Source organism: Cygnus atratus, chromosome 7 (genome assembly GCF_013377495.2).
Source record: "Cygnus atratus isolate AKBS03 ecotype Queensland, Australia chromosome 7, CAtr_DNAZoo_HiC_assembly, whole genome shotgun sequence".
Classification (NCBI taxonomy): domain Eukaryota; kingdom Metazoa; phylum Chordata; class Aves; order Anseriformes; family Anatidae; genus Cygnus; species Cygnus atratus.
Window position 1 is genome coordinate 10,633,670 of NC_066368.1, and position 14,312 is coordinate 10,647,981.

At 42.3% G+C, this 14,312-nt stretch overlaps 1 protein-coding gene across 1 annotated transcript in view; it reads right to left on the reverse strand.

Annotated features, from left to right (window-relative positions):
- Positions 1–14,312, reverse strand: part of SHOC2 (SHOC2 leucine rich repeat scaffold protein) — a 65,641-nt gene that overhangs the window by 30,171 nt on the left and 21,158 nt on the right. The window contains exon 2 of the mRNA XM_035547814.2: positions 8,133–9,071. Within this exon, the coding sequence (XP_035403707.1) occupies positions 8,133–8,835 (703 nt within the window). The 5' untranslated portion in view covers positions 8,836–9,071. The remainder of the gene's footprint in view (positions 1–8,132; positions 9,072–14,312) is intronic.

Consider the following 14,312-nt stretch of genomic DNA (forward strand, 5'->3'; position numbering starts at 1 on the left):
TCCGCAAGCAGACCAAGGAGGCAGAACTACTCAATCGTTATCGTAAAGCCAGTCTGAAAACATCTCAACCAGGACAAATTTGCCAAATAGCTGACGAGACAAAACTGAGTCCCCACATGAGCTCCCACAGGAATCAGAAGCCAGGCACCAAAGCTGAAGCTGGCCAAAATCAAGTTCTTCACCCTGCCTGAAGCTCAGGAAAGTGACCAGAACTGCATCAACTACGGAGTCGTGTTGTGACTTCTAGGGAACAGCACACGTGTATGGACACCCGTATTTATTACACTTTGGTTCCCAAGGTCAGGCTTTAACCACGTTAGACCACAAACTTACAAAGATATTCTCACCCACTGGATTCGCAGATATTAGCGTGACAGCCGAGCCCAGGAACACAACTTTCAAACTGCTGAAACTGAAAAAGAGGTTCTTACATACAAATAGTATTTCTCTGTATTGTCAGGTCTGCTAAGAAAGGGGAAATGAAATTCAGAGCACCGCTGAGAAGCTTTGCAACCAAGCAGTCACTGAGTAAGGAGGCACCATATTCAGCACGGAGCAGCCACGAAGTAACGCAGCTGCACGCATCTGCTTTGCTGTCTATGCTGCCGAAAACCAAACAGGTGCAAGTGTTATGAAAAAGTTTCAAAGTAGTGAAGAAACCACAAATGATCTAAATATTGGGTAGATGGGGGAAGGGAAGAACAGACGAGAGTCTTAGAGACATTCCAAGTCTGGTGTAGGCAGATTCCCTGAATTACAATCTAAAAATATTTCCCTTGCAGAACAGCCCTGACCAGATTCTCCACAGAATAAGAGTTGCATTCACAGACAGAAAACACAATATTTGGAGTCTTCAGAAACTTACAGAAACTAAGCAGATGCAATTTCAACTGTGTTGACTATATTATTTTTATTTGATCTGTGCGCTAAAGAGAAAAAAGTCAAAAATTGTATAACACGCAACACTGCCTTGGTAAAGAAAATATCAACTTGAATGTGCAAAACAATTCCTTCAACACAATGTGAAAGAATGCAATAAAACTCTAGATACAAGAAATGCAAAAAGCTAGCTTAAGTAGCAGACTGCAAATCGAAGCATTTGCTTGGCCTCAACCCAGAAGAGTTCCTCTGGTTTTCCTCCTTCTCGTGCTCTCTGTCTGACTCACCATCGCGTTCGCATTCTTCCATTCTAATCTTCAACTTTTTGATCTTGGAGGAATGGAGAATTTACCAGATATGGTGATGAAGCCAGAGTCCACCTTGTGCATTCATTTCCACATTATCCCTGGAGATTGTTTTGGCAAAGCTTCCACACGGAACCCTTCCCATTAACATTTTTTTCCATGGATGCCACCAGAGACTCAACAGCCAAGCGAGCAGGTAGGTTCTGCTTTCACGCTTTCAATGTACGCGTGTGCAGCGAGTGCACAACAGTGAGCTTTCCATCCAGGGCTGAGCAGCAGCAGCAGCAGCCTCCTGATTGAGGCTAAATTATTCATGACCTTAAGGACAAGGGTAGAGCGAAACACTGCAGAAGAACTCAAGTCTAAGTGACTGAGCAACAAAATGACAGATTAAATTCCCCTATATACCTTAAAGCAATGCATATGGGGGACCAAGAAAAGAAATGTATCTAGCTTTGTGTATGAAGTGATGGGTTTCAAACAACCCATCAGTGTTCAGAAGCAAAACTTGGGGAACGATATCCAAATTGTGAATGGCAGAGAGATCAGGATGACTGCTGACCATCTCGGAACATGAGAACCGTAGCTCGTTAAATGAAGCGATCAAAAGCTGTGTTCAAAGCAAACCTGTGGACCTTGCCAAGGATGAGAGAGTTTATAAAACTTTAAGGGAAAAAAAAATGGTGAAGCCCTTGGAAGAGGAGTCGATTGAGAATTCTTAAATAGAAAATCTGCGCCAGACTCAGGAAATCCCCGATATGAAAATAGCTGGGATCTGGGAAAGGAGTCAGGTTAAGCCTTGTATACATCTGCATAAAAGCAGGACAAGCATATTTGTTTAGGGCCACAGTCAGGAGCAGGATATTGGGCAAGATGCACTCTTACAAGAAAAAATAGGTACACAGAGCAACGAAGAGCAGCTTTGCCATCATGAAATTTGCGTACATAAATTCTCACAAGTATTCCGATAAATAAATAAATTAAATGATGCTTTAGGAAGGTGGGGCTAAGCTGGTGCTACCAGAACACCCATGTCACACAGGATTTTGTGGAACATGCGATGGAAGGTGGGGAGGAAAAAGGAAGAAAGATTCTGAAATTATAAAATGATGCATTTTCAATGGCTCTGTAGAGAGTAGCTTATCTTTCCTCAATTTGCAATGCATTTCACGTGCTTTTATACAACATAAGCAATGCTACCTGTGAGATTTTGCAAGTGAGCTGCAGCGAGCCAAGCTGATTTAACAGCTCAGCGCTGCGAGAAGCAGCAGTCCTGCTCTCCCTGCTGCAGCCCGTGCTGTCCCACTGCTCCTCTTACACCGGATCCTGTTTTATCTGAAATTTCGTTGAACTCAATTAATGTAATAGAAAACAAAAGTAGCAAAATCATATCCTGTCAGTTTAGTGAGAAAAATCAGCTCACCGAGGAACAATTCAGATGCACGAGGCAGACGGACTGAGCAGCCGGGAGGACAGGAGGGGATACTGCCCTTTTCAGCATCATGAAGTTGTTGCACATCAGCACAGCCATTTTATGAAAACTCTCCCTAATTCAGCCACTCTTGAACAGATCTTTTAGCTAAACATTCAAGAAAGAATGGATTAAAATATATATATATATATATATTTTCAGTTAAATGTATTTTTATGGATTTTTAGATCTTATTCAAACAGATCTATTTATATTTGAAAATAAAACAACACATCAGGATTTCAGCTTACTATGCAGCCTATCAAAATCATTTCAGTTGCATTAAAAATGTAGAAACAATACATATGTTGCTGGAAAAGTGGTCAGGAGAAGTCCAGTAAAAGACTGGCAGCAATGACTTGCTACCTACCTAGCGCCTAAATTTGCTGAGTTACTAAAAATCTTTTTCCAAAGTACAGAGAATATCTTCTCCATTCTTTACTCAGTGAGCTCAGTAAGCTGCTATTTAAAGTTAGGAAATCCAAATATCGGAAGACTCAAAAGTTACTGTCATCATCCTACCTACCCATAATAAAGCAAGTGGAGGCATGGGACCAAGATGTACTGCATTCTGGGGGAAAAGAGAGACCAGAAACACACACATCTGTTTACTAGCTATAGATAACACTTCCTCTTTCTTATAAAAACTTTAAATGCAAAGCAACTTTTCCCCCACTGTAGTCACCTCATCCAAGTTTGTGTTGTTTAACTACTGAAGATGCTTTAAAGCCCAAAACAGAACCAAACAAGTATCAGAGTGCTTCCTGACAGCTGAGCGCTGGAAGGTTCATCTCTTCCAGTCTCTTCAAGGCAATACATACAGTAACAGCTCGGTTGTTTTAGAGCAGATTCCTCTTAAAATCTGATGAGCTACAGGTTTTGCCAACGACATTCTGTAAGACACTTTACCTTCACTCAGTCTCTTCAGAAATGTTTCAGGTCCCCCAAAAGGCATCTATTTCTAATATTAGCACTTGCACAGCAAACAGCGGATGTTCTAGGTAGGCAGTTCTAGACACTTATTTTGAAATCACATAACCAGTAGTATAGCTTTGACAAGTCATCTATCAAACAAGGAATGCTGCCACAGGACTGAAAACCAATTCAAAATTTAAGAAAGGAGAAAAACCAAAGAGAGATTCTGAAAGGGCATCTAAACACTACACAGAGCACCAGGTTTAGCAGGAGACATTAACAAAAGGCATGAAAGTAGAAAGAGCTTTCTACAAAAGTATGGCAGATCTACTTATTCTGTCTAGTCCACCAAGACTCTGCCAAGATGTCTGATGTAGTAGCACGTAGAAAATAACCAGGAAACTCAGGTGGCAACTGGTAGAAGTCAAGATAGCAACTTGCTATGGATGTAAAATGACTGAAGGTTAAATATCAGCTCATGACCAGTCTTCTTGTGTCTTCAGTAAAGACTAGTCAGAAAGGAAGGGTCTTCTCAGAACCTGAAGGCACTGGAAGAAACAGGTAACTAAGAACTACAGAAACTGTATGAAATGTAATAGTGTCAAAAACTAAGGCTATACTAAAATGCTACTTTTACCCTAGGATCTCAGGGCTGTCTTCTGGCAGAGGTGAACAGCGAAGGCAGAGTGCAGGTATCTGAGGTGACCACACAAGCACCTGTATGGTGACAATCTAAAAGCTGCAGTATGATCCAGATGCAATGAGTTACCTTCAGCACAAACAGGGAAACGCTGACCTGGAACCACACATCCAAACTAATCAAGCATGCACTCCATCCAAAACAAGAGAAAATATAGAAAATGGATAGCGGGGTGACAGAAGGGATGGAGATGTTACGCAAGACTTAAAACTGAAACCTGAGTAATTGCTGGGAGAAGATACGACTGCTGTCTGCAAATGCAATGGGGGAGCAAATATTAGCAACAGAGGAAAAGCGCTGCATCTAAAACCAGCGCTACACCGCAAGCCCAGAAACCAGCAGCTCACAGACTTACCGGCTGTTGGCAGAAAGGTCTCAAACATCAGAGCGTTAAGGCTCCAGAGCCTACTTTCAATTTCTTCGATTGAGAGCAGAAGGAGAACAAATTGTATTTAATAAGGCTGGAGACTAAAGATTCCTAGAAAAGTAATTAAATGGGATGACTGCTTGCAAAATCAGGCAACCCTTTATTTAAAACCAGCAAGCCCCTAAAATTGGGAAGCCTTTTATAGCTACGCAGGACTGATATCGCGTGGTCAGTGATAACAAAAGCCACCAGAACTCTTCAGCACCGGCGTAAGACTTCAGTCAGCCCCAGCTCTGTGAAGGGACTTCTCGCTACGGGACAGCAGCAACATCCCACGCCTCAAGCCTGGGGTTTGCATTTTTTTTGTCCAGGGCAATGTTTTTAGTAAGCATGTCTACCACCAAACGTAAACCAAGGATTCTTCGCATACTTGCATACCAGGGTAGCTACACGAACAGGCTGTAGCCAAGCGCTGCCAGACTCTTCCTTGCCGGACAAGTCAGCAGGTTACATAATCTGTGAGTTTTTAGATCTACAAACGAGCACACCAGCTCACCATCAGATATGTGAGCCTTGGGCCTCAGAACAACGGGGTATTTTTAAAAAGAATTTGAAATGTTCCGCGTGATATTGCTTTATAAAAGATAATGGCCTCGTTTTTCTTCCTGCTTTGCAGCACAAAAATTTCTGTGTTATTTACAAGTCGATACTACAAGAATGTTTACTATTAAGTTCAGCTTTGTATGTAATATTTGGGAACCGTATTACAAATGTACAAATTAAGATCACTGGGGCTTAAAAAAGACTAGTATTTTTTGAAGCGTGCATGCAAAATGTAGAGAACTAACAAGTGTTTAAAGAACCAGAGAAATTCCATTGGAAAGTAAGAGATACATTTCTTAGCAGTTTCATTTCTCAGCTGTGTCCAACTCAAACATTTCATCTTCGTACCAAAACAAAGAGATGTGAAAGTCAGCACACAGAAATCAATTACAGAAGTGAAACCGCCTTGTCTGTTTTCACTACTTAGGAAAAAAAAGATTTTCAAATAGCTGTTTTGTATGTTTTGACAGTTGAAGTTTGTGTTTCTTAAACTTCAAAATCCTTTAAACTCATTTTTCCAATGATTCAAGTACAGGCAACCTAGTCAGAGAAATGTGCTTTGCATGAAGTCTGCTGTTAAACGCGGTGATAGCCCTTCCAAATTCTTCCTTGGAGTGAGTCTTCTTGCACTTGTGCTTCTAAAATGCCTTCCACGGTGAGGTGCTGAGCCACGAAAGGAACAGAACCATTACCGCAACACAAACATGGGCACGACTAACTTCTGGATACACAGAGAGAAGTAAAGTAGTTCGTGTTCTCAAGCTGGAGTTTGATAAAGAACCAAGAACTCTGCCAGTACGCTATCAAGACAATGAAAAAAAAAAAAGCAAAATGAAATGCAAATGAAAGGAGTAACTGATTTTCTCCATGCAACTATTACACATGGTCTCTTTCAAGACTGCTTTGAACACTTGTATGTAGAGAAACCACGTATTTTAGTGGAAACCTAACCATGAGGTTCCGCAAACAAAACAGCAGAGAAACAAAGCAGCTCCACCAGCAACAATATCTGCAGTATCAAACACACCTACTAAACGTTTGGAAAGGGCAACACCAAACACTGGAATGCAACATCGCAAGAAAGCTTTTTCTTCACAGACTACTATTAATTTAAATATATGCAGAACTATCCCCAGATGAACTTCAGAGGCTGACTCTTTGCTAGGTTGTATTTAACAACAGCCACAAAACAGACACAGGTAAAATACTGACAAATGCATAACATAACCCAGCCAACTGAATCGGTCACAACTTCTTCGACGTCTGTAGCAACACGCAGCACGTTTCAGTATGGGTCTTTGATTCATGAAAGACCCGGGCCGTTAGGTTGAAACTGAAGTGTCAAATAATCGGTCAAAATTATCATTCCTTAGCTCTCCCAGGGGAAATTCCCAGGACTGCTATGATGCTAGTTGCCAACTGAAAAATCACTTTATCAGCAAACATACCGTATTCACTGTTCCATTTCTGCCTAGCAAAAATGAGTTTCTGTGGCTCCAACAGAATCCACTCCAACAGCACCTGCGGGGAGCCAAAGACTGACACCACCAGCAGACAGCTTCACCACATTTCTTCACTCCCTGATGAAGCAGAAGCCATCTGCATGTCAGCATTTAGGAAGTGCCCAGGAGTTCTTGCTATCCAGCACACGTTACTTTATATATCTCAAATATCAAAGTGATGAAGGAGGCAAACACTGCTGGCTTGAAAGAGATCAGTTTGGGATCCAAACGAGCATTTCCCAAACTTTGCAAAATTAGTGAATATTGAGACAACTTCAGTAGTGCTTAACTGAGCCAATGCACAAGTGTATTGACAGGAAAAAGTGCCACATCATTTATAAACACAGGGCTTAGGAATTCTTACTCAGTGTTACAAGGAGTAAGGAACTGCTAGAAGATTTTCCCCACACTTTAAGAAACTGCTTCAACTCTCTCCAATTCATGAAGAAGTTTCTGTTCCCCCTCCACCTAACAGCACTAAGCTATGCTTGTGTTTTAAAAACTGAAGCTACCTAGAGAAAAAGCTTATGGTACACCTTCCCTTTTAGGAAGCACATAAGTTACTGAAACACTGCTTGAGATCAGTCTGATGAAGAGACGTTTTCCATGAATCAGAACCTACTGGGAACAACTTAGGAGTTACTGATATACAGCCATTCCACCACACTTTTTGTAATAAACTATTTAAATCAATAAGCCGCTTTTATATCGTTTCACGTAACCATCTTTCAAACTTTTGTAACAACACTTGGAAAAACAAATATTACTCATTAAGAAGTCATAAGAATCATCAACCGTGCATACAACATTTGGTCACTTTATATTGCGATTCCATGTATTAATATATTCATGACTGAGAAAAGGTAGAGGCTTTCACGAATCATTAACCTGCATTATCAGCTGTTAGAGCATCCAGCAGCTTGCCCATGGTAATAGCACGTAGCTACCTTTTCTACCTTCTACTGCTGTGGTCATACCTCTCTGTAACATGCCCATAATGTGTTTATAAAATGCAACAGTTCGTAAATGATTTATAAAGAAATCCGAAAATAAGATGTGCCCCTGTATCTTTTCTTTTTCTTTTAAACCATCTGGGCTCCAAAGACACAGTATGTGAAAGCACAAGGCAAAGATGAAAACAAGATATAGCTGGGTTTAAGATGATGGATTAAGAAGAAAAAAGGGTGTTGTTTTGTTTAAAAATATACATCTAGGGTACTGGTTACTCTCTGTACAAGCTAAGATTGCAACAGTATGATCAAGACCATAACTGTATGCACATTTTAGAAGTAGCAGAGCACCTGAACAAGCGGCAGTTTACGTATACGTAACTGAATTGCAAAATTAACTCAAGCATTGAATGAAGCCCCTAATCTGTGCAATCGCTTACCAATTTCAGCAGGTAGTTGCTTGATTTTGTTCTCTCGTATGCTAAGCATGGTGAGTTTTGACAAGTTTTTGATATCCTTTTCCACAGTAGTTATACGATTAAAGCGTAGGTAAAGAGTGGCGAGAGAGCTTAGCCTGTACACCACCGACGGGATCTCTCGCAGTTTGTTATGCCGCAGGTCAAGCATGCGCAGTTTCTTCAAGTTATCCAGAGAGTCGGGCAAACTGGTGAGTGAGTTTTCACTCAGGGCCAGTGTCATCAGGTTCACAAGACAGCCCACCTCTGCTGGTAGAGACTGCAGTTTGTTACTGTATAAATAAAGTTCTGTTAACTGCGTTAACTCTTTGATAGCGGATGGAAGCATGTGTATAGACCTCTTGGACAAGTCCAAGCGCATTGAATTCTCTTCCCGGCATTTATTTAGCTCTTTGATCACTTCAGCATTGCTGGATTTTTTGCGGGTACCTGTGGCTGGATTAGGTCTTTTTATCGTATTGTCCACTGAAAAAGCTACCCCAGGCTGCGTGCTACTGGAGTCTTTCTTTCCGTCTTTGGCATCTTTCCCTTTGGTCTTAGGCTCCTTCTCTTTGCTGTCTTTCCCAAATCCTCCAGAGGCTTTGGCCTCCTTCTCCCTTTCTTTTGACGACGGGACTTTTGGATCCTTCTCTTTACAGTCCTTTTCTTTTCCCAGGTTACTACTCATGGTGACTCAATGTTTAGCAAGCACCACATGAAATCCGTTTCTGAAGTTAACAAGAACAACTCACTGCTGAGGCTACAAGGATCCTTAAAACATGCACGTGTTGAACCAAGGGAGGAGCTTCGGAGGTGCGATACCCATTTGCTACATATTGGTTCTGAAGGCACTCTTTCCCAATCCTGGTCTCAGGAGATTCAGCTGTTAGGGATTAGAAGGTCAAGCACTCCGTATTAGTATTTCTGTAACACAGGAGAGAAAAGAAGCCAAAGTTAGTGTAAATACAAAACCTCCCTTCCAGTTAAACCTTGAATGTTTCTACTTCCAGCCAGCACTCACTCACTCAGGTTAATGATTTGTCCTTCTCTTTAAACACCAACAAAAAACCCCTTGTTAACACAAAATACTACACTTACTGCTCAGAAGACCCACTGCAGTAGAAGAGCTACGGTAACTAGTACACACGAGGAAAGAAAAGTACAACTCTTAAGCGTAACACTGCCTTCAGTTCTCCATTTGAGTCACGAGCTGCCACCTGATGTCACAGCTAGAGCTGAGCATAACACCCTGGTCACCAGCATGAATATTCTCTCCCCTCCGTGCCCAATCAGTCAACAAAGGTCCGCTTTAACTTTAAGTGCCTGTCTCTTCAAACAAACTTATGCAGGTTTATTCTTTCAACACGAGAGAGCCTCAATTCGATCTACAGTGAAATCTAACACAACGCTGTAACACGAACACTTCGCTTTGAGGTCTCCCTCCTGACCCGTTCTGAACCACAGGTCTCTCTGCTTCTAACACGAAACAGCGTGCTGTCACCAGGCCCATATCCCTCGAAGACACAAACGGAAAGATTTTTAACTATTTGAAGAAGTTCATTAAAGAATAAACCAAATGAAAAGTCAACTGAAAGCTCTGAAGGAACATAGCACATTATGCTTCCAGACAAGCAAAATTAGGAAGGAGTTTTTCATAAACGTAGGATATAACATCTTTGAAAAATATCTTGACTTTCCCCCCAGTGAATGTAATGCAGCCTAATAACTGAACAAACGTCTGAAACCTACAGAGCCCCTTTTACATTTTCACAAAATCACCACGCATCATAGGAAGCGGTGCGGATTCACTTTTCAATTCAAAACACAGGACACAACCAAGAACTGCACGATTCTGAATACTCTGAAGAGGTTTTTCAAGTTATCTTCACGGAAGAAAAGAAATGGAGAATCAGTTGCAACAACAATTTCATGTTCCCATGTCAGTCCACCTAGCCCTAACCTAAAGCCAACCTTCCCTTGTTGGGCAGCACCCATTGACAAGGAGAGCTTTGTTTGCTTTTCAGAAGAGCACCTTGCTTTTCCCAGCCACAAGAGCTGTTGAAGTCTCCTTAAAACCACCGCAGGAACCCTCTCTTTCATGACATTCCATCTTCTGCCCCAGTTCATAAAGCTGATAATCAAAATCAGTTAAGTAATATTTTGCATGCTTGAACCATCATCAAGAACTAGAACTACAAGAAACTTGTAGCAAAGCCTAAGCAGCTATTTTTAATTGCACGGTTACACTGTGTTTGCTTACCTTCAAGTATAAACATGTGCTCAAAGAACACAGGAACACACTTTGCTCAATGTACTCCTTCACATAAAAACAAACCTAATAAAAAAAATCTATTTAGGGACAGGGTGAGGGGGGCAAGACATTTCACCTCTGCAGCAAATCAGGCTGTTTACTGCCACGGCTCACAAGAACCCTCCCCAGGAGGCAGCTTCCAGCCTTCCGCCCTGATCCATTACTGCTGCAGCATCACAAAGCCTGTGCTCCAAAACACGTACCAAAACCCTACTGCCTCCAGTCACCGCGTGCCGGAGCGCTCTGTTGTAAAGGACTACGGCAGCTTGAGAGCAGCAGCTTTTAATTTTGACATTTACACCAACAGAGATTTCCAAAGCAGCACAAGCTAGTTCCTTATTGTATGATTAAGATTTTACGCCCAGCTTTTACAGCATCCATTAACCTGCCCTAATCTCAAGATTACCAACCTCACCACGTTCTATTTTAAAACTTGTTCTCGGCACTGTGTAATCTACATGCTTGCAAACCTCCAGCAGTAGGAAATGCAATGACTCCACATGCAAAAACACAGCTGACTAAAGGGTAAGAGCCTCAAATGTCTGCCAGCTGGTTTACACTACTAAAGGTGGCAAGCAGAATCCAGTACTAACACAGCCAGGTTCTAAATCCTGGTAATATTGAGAATATTATTACAGAGCCAGCCCCTAAAGTGCCCCTCTTGCCCCCCACAAAAAAGGCTGCTGCTCTCGTGAGATTTCAATTCAGTCAAATTTAAGCCTTGACAAGAGAGACTTGGTTAATGTCTTCAAGGCACCGCAGAAGCAGGTTTTGAAGGAGACTCAGAAAGGAAAGCCAGTGGGAGACCAGTGCTGGTGAAAGGAGCTCAGGAGGGCAAGTGCTCCAAGCAAGCTGCGTGCATTTCTCTGGCTTCACCAGCGATGACTTGCAATCTGAAAAAACAAAGTGGGTGGGAGGCGCCCCCCGTTACAGCGTGCCAGTTTAACGTTTCATTTGACAGTAAGGGACGAAAAAATAAAATTTCGCCTATACGAAAGGATCAAAATTGAAAAATGAGGATTAAAATCAGATCAATACAAAGTGTCACTACCAGGTATTTCAACCCTTCCTCAACGTTAAGGGTGTCAGGAGGCAGCTTGCAAGCAAGCAGCAGGCAGAGGCAGCTCTCTAACGCACAGAAATGAGAGCAGAGCTCAGAGCGCAGCAGGCCTTCAAAACGTACACCTTGTCCACAATGACAAAAGGCCAGCGAATAAATGTACTGCACCTGTCTCTTACCCCTGTACTGAGGATTTTAATTACTGCCCGAGACCACAAAACACATTCAAAATAGTCTGAGAAGGTTTAGTCTCTCTTTCCAAACCAAATAGCTCTCTAGTCCGTACAATGACCAGAACTAGCGCTTCCAGGAAGGAAAATAAAAAGCTTCCCATGAGGAATTCTGCAGTCCGACTGTCCCAAAACTTGACACAGCAACTCTGCTCAATCAAGCCAGCACTTACACAACTGAAATGCTCAGCCTCACGTAAGCGTCTCTACAGAAATTTCACTGCTGTTGCGGATCACTCAAGCTAACAGGGTTACTCGCAGATAAAGTTCAGCAGATACCCAAACTTCTGAAGGACACGAGCATAACTTCATCTAGCACAGAGGAAGCCGAATATTTTTCAAAAGGTTATTCATATTTTTCAAGCCCTTTTCATTAAAGGACAAGAGTCACCATCAATTCTACACTAGAGCCCAACAAGCACTCATTGTATTTCAAAAGGAGAGCTTCTTTTAGAGATATTTTTAGCAAAAGGAAATTCAGTGAAATTAGCCAGTTCTGCCAACTACTTCCATTTTCCAATGCTGTTCAAACTGACTTCCTGGCAATATTAATTGACATAAAAACATTTAACCATGTGCTGGAGATCTTGGGAAATGGAGCGAGGCTCCTGGTTGGTGCAGCGTATGAAGGAAAATACAATTTTTAGAGAAGCTAAAGAATATAACCCCTTTCCTGTTCCAAATATATATATTTTTTACGTAAAAATACTTGTAAATAGTTATAAATAACCAGCATCAGAATTTTGATTTGCTCTTCCTTATGTCTGGCAAGCAGATCAATACACCTGGGCTGTTCTCCTGACAGCTGTACCTGCCAAAGCTTCAGAAACAATTTCAGCCTAAGCTGTACCATCTTCCTGAGCCGCCTGACAGGGTACCACACCCACCTCGTGCACACCGGCAACCTCAGTAAAGTACCCAAGTAATTGGAAAGAGATTTCAGCTGCTTTGAGGAACAGAACCCCAAACATTCGTGCAATAAGAGCTTTGTAAAAAACGCGGTAACGTAAGAACAGCAATGTTTCTAACTCCAGGAATACTACTAAACTAATGAGCTGCAACTTGGCAAATAAATGCTGGTGCTCGCGGGTCATTATCTAATAAAATCTTGTCCTGAGATACAGGACTCACAGCCTTCCGTGAACAGCAGCTGGGTGAAAAAACTTAACTGTCTCCTACCTGCTACCGCGGAGCAATTTTACTTCCCCACCCACCCCCCCAAAACAAATCCGCTGCCAATATCACCTCCCAGCTCAGTAAAGCCTTTCCCCCAGTTATATCTTTTAAATACGATTTTAAGTGAACCAAGTAATTTCTGTGTTTAATAAGGCATTTAAACGCAAAATTCTGTTCCCAAATGCTCCCAACAGACTTCTATACGATTCCTTAGGCTCTGAGGACCTCCAACGGGTTTTATTCCGGGATGACCCAGACCCAGAGGCCCACGGGATGGGCCGAAGCTCCCCACTGGGAGCTGCAGCAAGGCCCCGCAGTGAGACCCCATAGCGAGACCCCACTCTGTGCTGCTGCTCCCAGCCCGGAGCGTCCAGACCCGTGCCAGCCCCTCGGCTCTCAGGGGATGCACCAGGCTCTGACTCACAGGTAGCTGAGTTTCCTCTGGGTTCACCCAGGCAGCCTGAAGATGTCTTTAAGTGAAAGAAGTGCTTCCCCGCTGCTGAAGCACCTCCTCTCTCTCAGGTGAGGAGGCGAAGCAGCGGCAGCCCTTCCTGCCAAGGGGCACCACCGCGGCACGTTACCTTACACGACGGTCGCTTTGCAGCGCCGCTGAAACACTGCTGCTTCCCACTACGTGTTTCAGCAGACAAAGCAGGTGCTTCAAATCACAGGTATATCACACACCCAGAACAATAAAACTTTAAGGCTTACATTCACTAAAGCCTTACACCCAAATCGTATGTGATTTTGCTTATTTTATAACGTAGCAGGAGGCCTAAAGGCCTGCGTTTAAACTGAAAATCCCTTATTACATGTATAGTTTTATCTTAGGGAATAGAAATTATTTTTTTCTTTATTCCAGTTGTGATAGACTTAACCCAGAGGCACCCAGCATGGCCTGGGCTTTCCAACCCAAATCACAGGTGAGGATCACTGAGCATCAACCATGCCAAAGAAATAAGGAATCAGCTCACACTGACACTCCGGAGTAAGCAAACAGTGATTCCACCACATAGTAATAATAATAATAATAATAATAATAATAATAATAATAATAATAATAATAAAAGTGTTTTGAGGCAGCAACTCTGATCGAGGAAATTCTTGGTCAGACCTAAGTGGCTTTTAACAGCAAGGCAGAGTTCAAATGCTATCTAGGAATTGCAGCAACACCTGCGCACATACAAACAAGTTTGAGAAAGTTACCTCTTAAAAGTGCTTACCTTTTACTTAGAATAGTGTGGGATATCTCAAAAACATTACGTAGTGCACTACCACACAAATAAGCAACGGCTGAAACTTAAAGTCTAGCCAAAGACCTTCCGTTCTCAATACCACATATGCAAAAAGCGATGGTCACTACTCTCATTTCAAAACCCCAAAAGCTG